The 6,282-nt window shown below is 35.0% G+C and overlaps 1 protein-coding gene across 1 annotated transcript; it reads left to right on the top strand.

Moving 5' to 3' along the window:
• Positions 1–1,544, top strand: LOC110114761 (TLC domain-containing protein At5g14285-like). The gene has a single exon (XM_020847743.2). The coding sequence runs from the start codon at positions 312–314 to the stop codon at positions 1,059–1,061; it is 750 nt and encodes a 249-aa protein (XP_020703402.1). The 5' UTR covers positions 1–311; the 3' UTR covers positions 1,062–1,544.
• The last annotated feature ends 4,738 nt before the right edge of the window (positions 1,545–6,282 follow it).

Raw genomic sequence — 6,282 nt, 5'->3', positions numbered from 1 at the left:
CTAAAATTATACAAAGCTCCACGCAACTTTTTACCCGGATATCTTAGGTTCGGATCCTCAAAAAACCTTTCGTCTGCTCGCAGATCGAATCAACTAATGAGGTTCTACGGGGTACTGGTCTGTGTCTTATGATCTTATCACAAGAAAGTTTTTTTTTTTAATTTTAAATTTTTAGAAAAAAATCACAATAAAGTTTTTTTTTTTTTTTTGGAACAAATGTGGCTTCCCTTTCAAAAACCATCTTTTGGCTTTTCTATCCATCATAATCGCTGAAGTGAAATCTACTTCTAATTATCTCTTTGATCTCGAGCATGGAAAATCTAATTCTGGAAGGATTCTACTACCCAGCTTTCTTCTCTATGTTCTCCGTCATATACCTGATTGCTTATTTTCTAGTTTTTCGGAACTGGAACCCTAAGCAACGCCCGGATGCGACAAGCTGCTTGATCTCTCTGGCGCATGGAACTCCCGCTGTCGTTTTGGCCTTATTCGCGCTTTTCGAGAACCCTGCAATCGGATTCGCCTCCGAGAACTCCAAATCTCAGAACTTGGCCCTTGACTTCAGCATCGCTTACTTCACCGTCGACCTACTTCATTACCTTGTCCTCCTCCCCAGTGATGTCCTTTTCATTGCTCACCACCTCGCCACCCTCTTCGTCTTTGTTACCTGCAGGTACCTTGTTTTACACGGCGCCTTCGCAATTCTGGTCCTTTTGGTGCTTGCTGAGGTCACCAGCGCTTGCCAGAACATCTGGACCCTTGCCGGGCTCCGACGAGGGGACCTGGCCGTGGCTGCCAATGTGTATCGGATTCTTTCACCACCGTTCTATGTTTTGTATTCGATCATGAGGGTATTTCTCGGGCCTCTGTTCTTCTTGAAGATGAGCATCTACTATTTGAGTGGTGAATCAGATAGTGTGATTCCTAGATGGGTTTCGGTTTCTTGGATTGTGGTTGTTGGTGGAGCTATATTGGTAAGCATCTTGTGGATCTCGAATCTATGGGTGGAGCTGGTTAGGGAAATGAGAAAAAAGGGGATCAGTGAGAAGAAAGAGAGGTAGATATGGTTGCTCATAGCGCTTATTTAACAAGTTGCTTTGTTCTTTCTGTCCTGACAAGCTTCTGATGTTGACAAACAACAGCGTTGACAGTTCTTCTATTATGAGTTAATATGACATGTAACAATCACCCAAAATATGAAGAGTTTATTGATCTTCTATTTTATGATTATATGTATTAACTTGTTTGTTCATTCTGGTTTCAAAAATTAAGGTGCAGTGCAAACCTTTGGTAAGTTGCTCCATCATATGCTCGTCTATATGGTCTGTTCACTTATAAGGATGTTAGAAACAATCTCGACATTGAGGATGGTGATGAAATATATCCTTCTTAGTGCTTTGATGGTTGAAGTTTCATCCTCTATTGAGGTGTAGACACGAGAAATAAGCCTATTGCACAATAGTATTGAAAAAGAAAGTAACATGCCAGGTAGTTATATTTGACATTTGGAAAATACTATAATATCTTCATATGTTCTCTGTTCATATTTGATTCATTGATGTACTAGATCATTTTCTTTCCTGCTATGGACTGCTTGAATGATTTTTAGTCATAACTCTCCTGCTAAATTTTCTTCTCATTAGAGCTCCAAAATACTTCCTATTCCAAAAAAATGATACTTTGTTATAGCTGTATTGTAGCAATTCCTTCATTTTGACAACTTCTATTTAGAAAATTATAAGTTTCTTTTGAAATATTACCCGATAAACAAGGTTCATTACCATTGTGCTAAAATTTCCTTGGTTGGATATAGGTAATGGAATACAAATTTATCATTATGCAAAGTTTTGTCCTAGTTTGAGTTACAAAAAATTCAAGTTGTGAATCAGGATGGACTACTCAACGAACCAACATTTTATCAAGTCTATCTAGCCCTTATTCTATTGTTTGTTGGCCTTGAGCTATTGCCCATCGGATGGTCTCCTGTAGAAGTGATACGTTGTACCCAAGAAGGGATTGGCTTTTGGCATGGGGAAGGCATTATGTATTCATAGAGCAAAAAATAACATAGTAAAAATGAAGCACAAAAAGGAAATAGCATTGCATTGGTCAAAATAACATAATTTAATTGCATAAGATCATATGATTTGCATCATGGAAGAAACTACATCAAGAAATGCTTCATAGTATGCCCTCATCGATCCACCTTATTGATGACATCAGCTACTCAAATCTATTGGTTACCCATCACATTAGGTCTCATAACCGTTGAACCTCTTAACCTCTCACCTCTCTCCTATGTTGAGCCATGCCATATAATTGTAAATTAATGAGTTTATATATACTCAATGAAAGTAAATCATAACACCATAATATACCTCATTCAAATGTTAGCTTAACATTGAGCCTATGCCTTGAAAACTTCTCCAAATGCAATCAAAATCAATCTTGTTGATTGGCCTCAAAGAACACACATTGCTTCATCTCAACAACTTTGCAATCTTCACTGAAATCATTTAGCAGACACCATGATCATTTTGGCAAGTGCCAAACTATACTGAGTAGCCATTTTCCCTACAAGCAGAAAGAGTATATATAAACTTCTAAGTAGCTCACATGCCGCATTCTATTAGTCTGCACCATCTAACCCCTTTGATATATAAGAAGAGACTACCAACTATCATAAAATATTCTCAGGTCCTCTGTCATGGGTATTCAGCTTAAGCTGGTTGGGTTTGGGGTCCAAAATTCACAATTAAGCATCAAATGAGTAAACAATCAAATAAAAAATTATTGGGGGCCTATTTGTTTAATTTTATGTATTTCTTAATGATTTAGGCAAATTTATCTGTGATTTTTTTTTTGTTATACTGACATGCCATAAATAATTTTAAATTTCTAATTTGATCACCCCTTAGTCAGAATGTCAATCTATGTCAGCTGATGGTCAAACAGCTTCTATTAGATTTTAGCTTCGTTTGGGACGGCTTTCTTAATGCTTCTTAAAGCAGATTTTTGGTTCAAAATTTTTAATTTTTTTTACTAAAAAGTTGCTTTAAGAAGTAATAAAAAAACTGTCCCAAACGAAGCCTATATCTGATATATATGTGCGATCATTTGCTATTTTCAGGACATTATATTTGAGTACTTTCTTGCAGCTGACAATGAGATGCCTTTTGAAGTTTAGAACTATTTCAATTATATTTTTGATATGACAGATTTTCTCTAGTATCTTATTACAGGTCAAACTTTCTGTTGCATGATTCCTATAGTATTATATTTTGGACTGATGAGAGATAGACAATGTGGCCTCACGTGCTTCGTCATGTTGGATTTTGCATGATTCCTATGGTATTATATCAGGAGTTTTCAACATCTAGATCAACTTTTCTTTGCCATTTCAATATTCTTTTAGTTTGATAATATTATTGACTTCTTCGTGGAGGAAAATGACTTTCCTGTTCTTCTTAAAAGCCATTTTGCTTTGCTGTGTTAAGAGTATTTCGGCATCTCATGATGCTTCCAAAAGCTCAAGTATCACCATGGTGAGTTTAGTTTGTTGACTATGTTAGCTAACATGCATAGTTATCTTGTCCTATTGAAATATCCTTACAAAGCTCGTCTTGACATTTACAGTATGGCTAAATGTTCTAAATATTGTTATATTTATTTAACTTTCATTTTCAATTCGTTTTCCTTTCTATTTATTTTGCTCTTGGATTTTGTATTCGTCATTATTAATCACTTGGCATTTCTTCCTCTTTTTAGACTTTGGTCCCGTTATTTGCTCAGTTTGATTTTTCTTCCGATTGTTTGGCTCTGAAGCAAAATTTTTATGCATCGAGACATTTTTCGTGTAATGATTAGAGAGTTTTCTAAGGTATTTCAAACTTTGACATCCTCTGTTGTAGCATTCCTATAATATGTGATCTTCCGATTGCACCAAGAAGATAAAATTATGAGGCTTGTGAGATCAAAATGGATAATATCTCAGTAGTTGAGAGCTTAAATTATTATTATTATTATTATTTTTTGAATGGGGGTATTTACCTGCTGTCATCTCAAAAGAGGTGTATGACAGCATAACTAATCCCTCAGTGGGTCTACCAGCAACCAACCCCACAGGTGCGGGGTCACACAGTTATTTTTTTCCCACTTAAGGAGTCGCGCCGTATGAAAAAGAAATCGAATATGGGTTGGGGGTTCCCAATCATGCTCGCCCATCAACTCAGTTAAACCCGATGGGATCTTAGATTATTATTCAGTATGAGTAATAGATCAATCAGAATATATAAATAAGTGTTATGTCATTAGTGCCAGTACTCTAGCATGTTTGAGACAAAGTATTATAGCCATCACCTAAATTTTAAGTGGAGCATCTCTAGAATTTTCTGTCAGTTGAATAATTTTAGGCCATTTGTTGATGAGGATGTTAGTTCAATTAAGTGGAGGATATTATAAGATACCCACTCTTCAAATATAGTGAAAAGAAACTCTTAAACGTTTAGGACTCTTTTGGTGTAATTATTGGTGTTTGTTTAGGAACTCTAGATTTAATTTGCTCAAGCTGATGTACTTATAAGATGGATGATCTTTCAGAGAATTTATATTAAGAGAATGAAATTATAGGACTTTTGAGGTTAAAAGGAGTAAGTGTGTCAGTGATTGATAATTTGAGGTGTAATAAAAAAACCCTCTTGAGATATCTCTAATTGTTTCATGGTTCCTTGATGATGAATACAGCTTAACTTTGCTTGAAGGGACTGTTTGATTTGCTAAAAAAAATGCAGAGTAAAATGAATGTAACGGGAAGAAATGTAGTGTAATAGAAATTTTTATAAGTTTGGAAGAGTATAAAAGGAATGTATGCGGTTTTTTTTTTTGCTTGAAACAAAATGACTGCAATGTAAAGTAAAATAATTATGGTGATTGATGACGACGGTCAATGATGATCGGTGGATGGTGTTAACTAGCGACGGTCAGGGGTCAGTTGTCAGAAGATAGTGGTCGGAGATGATTGGTGGTACTCGACAGTGGACAATAATCGATGACTCGATGGTCAACGGTCGGATGGTAAAGGTGGTCGCCGAGTCAGCAATGGTAGGCGAGTCAGTCATAGTGGTGGGTGATGGCAATGCAGTTGGCTTATGGTGAAAAATGAATTCAATTAAAATTGAGTGAATTTAGAATATATAAAAATTGAATTAGGGAGTTAAAAAAAAATTCATTCATTCGAATTTTACTCTGTATTCTCTTAATATAAATGAATCACTTAAATTTAAACTTTTTTTGAAGGGGTACTTGACACTACTTCGAATTTCTTTTCAGCTGTCCTGCAGCCTATTTGCTGTCAACTGTTTTTTTTTTTTTTTTCGTGCAATTCTATGATATCTCAATTCCAAACTTTCGTGTTTTTCATGGAATCCATCTTCTCACACACGCAAGAGAAGAAAAAGATTACAATTCAAACTTGAAACTAGATCATTATTTTAATAATCATATTCAAAAAAATTATAATCAGATTTATTATTTTAGTGATTATATTCAAAATAATAACAATAATCAATTTTACAATTTAAAAAATTGTTAGACAATGGATTAACGAAAGTATTTTATACGATTTCATTGCAATCTTTATTTTATTTTTAAGAAAGTGTATATGTGACCGAGCATGGAACATAAATGTTTGGTTATAAGGTTTTAAAATAATTGTGTATTATAAATATAGTGTGATTTATTATTATTATTATAAATATAGTGTGAATTAAATACATTGTATATTTGATTTTTTTAGTTGTTTATCTGGTTGTAAAATAAACTCATAAAATTAATTTTATATTTACTTTGTGGTAACATGGGCTACATTGCTTCGAAGATGGCGAGGCAGGATCGATGGCGAGATGGTTGCAGGGTTGGGCATGAGGTCATGTGGGGATAATGCAGTTATACAAGATTAGGAACGATGTGGTTGTGCAAGGATAGTAAGGCTAGAATTAGAGAGATTATTTTGTGCTGATGTTGAACGCCAGTGATATTGAGCGACACTCAGTACCGTAGTAATGAGGGATACTGAGCCACGGGCTTAGGTATCCGGACAGGTTCCGCTTCCGCACATAATAATTTTTCCTAGAATTGAGGGCGGTGTAGGGATGGGGATGATGACATCATGACACTGATGGTGAAGTTGGGGATGTTGAGGACATGCAAAGTTTATGTATTTGAAATTTATTTGATTTTGACAAAATATGAACTTATAAAAAATATGGATATTAAAAATTCTCA

Source organism: Dendrobium catenatum, unplaced genomic scaffold (assembly GCF_001605985.2).
Source record: "Dendrobium catenatum unplaced genomic scaffold, ASM160598v2 fragScaff_scaffold_412, whole genome shotgun sequence".
Classification (NCBI taxonomy): Eukaryota; Viridiplantae; Streptophyta; class Magnoliopsida; order Asparagales; family Orchidaceae; genus Dendrobium; species Dendrobium catenatum.
The sequence above is the reverse complement of the archived record's forward strand: the minus strand, read 5'-3'. Positions and strand labels throughout refer to the sequence as shown.

Bases quoted from the DNA above. Each gene is read 5' to 3' on its own strand.
- LOC110114761 (XM_020847743.2), top strand. From the start codon at position 312: ATGGAAAATCTAATTCTGGAAGGATTCTACTACCCAGCTTTCTTCTCT.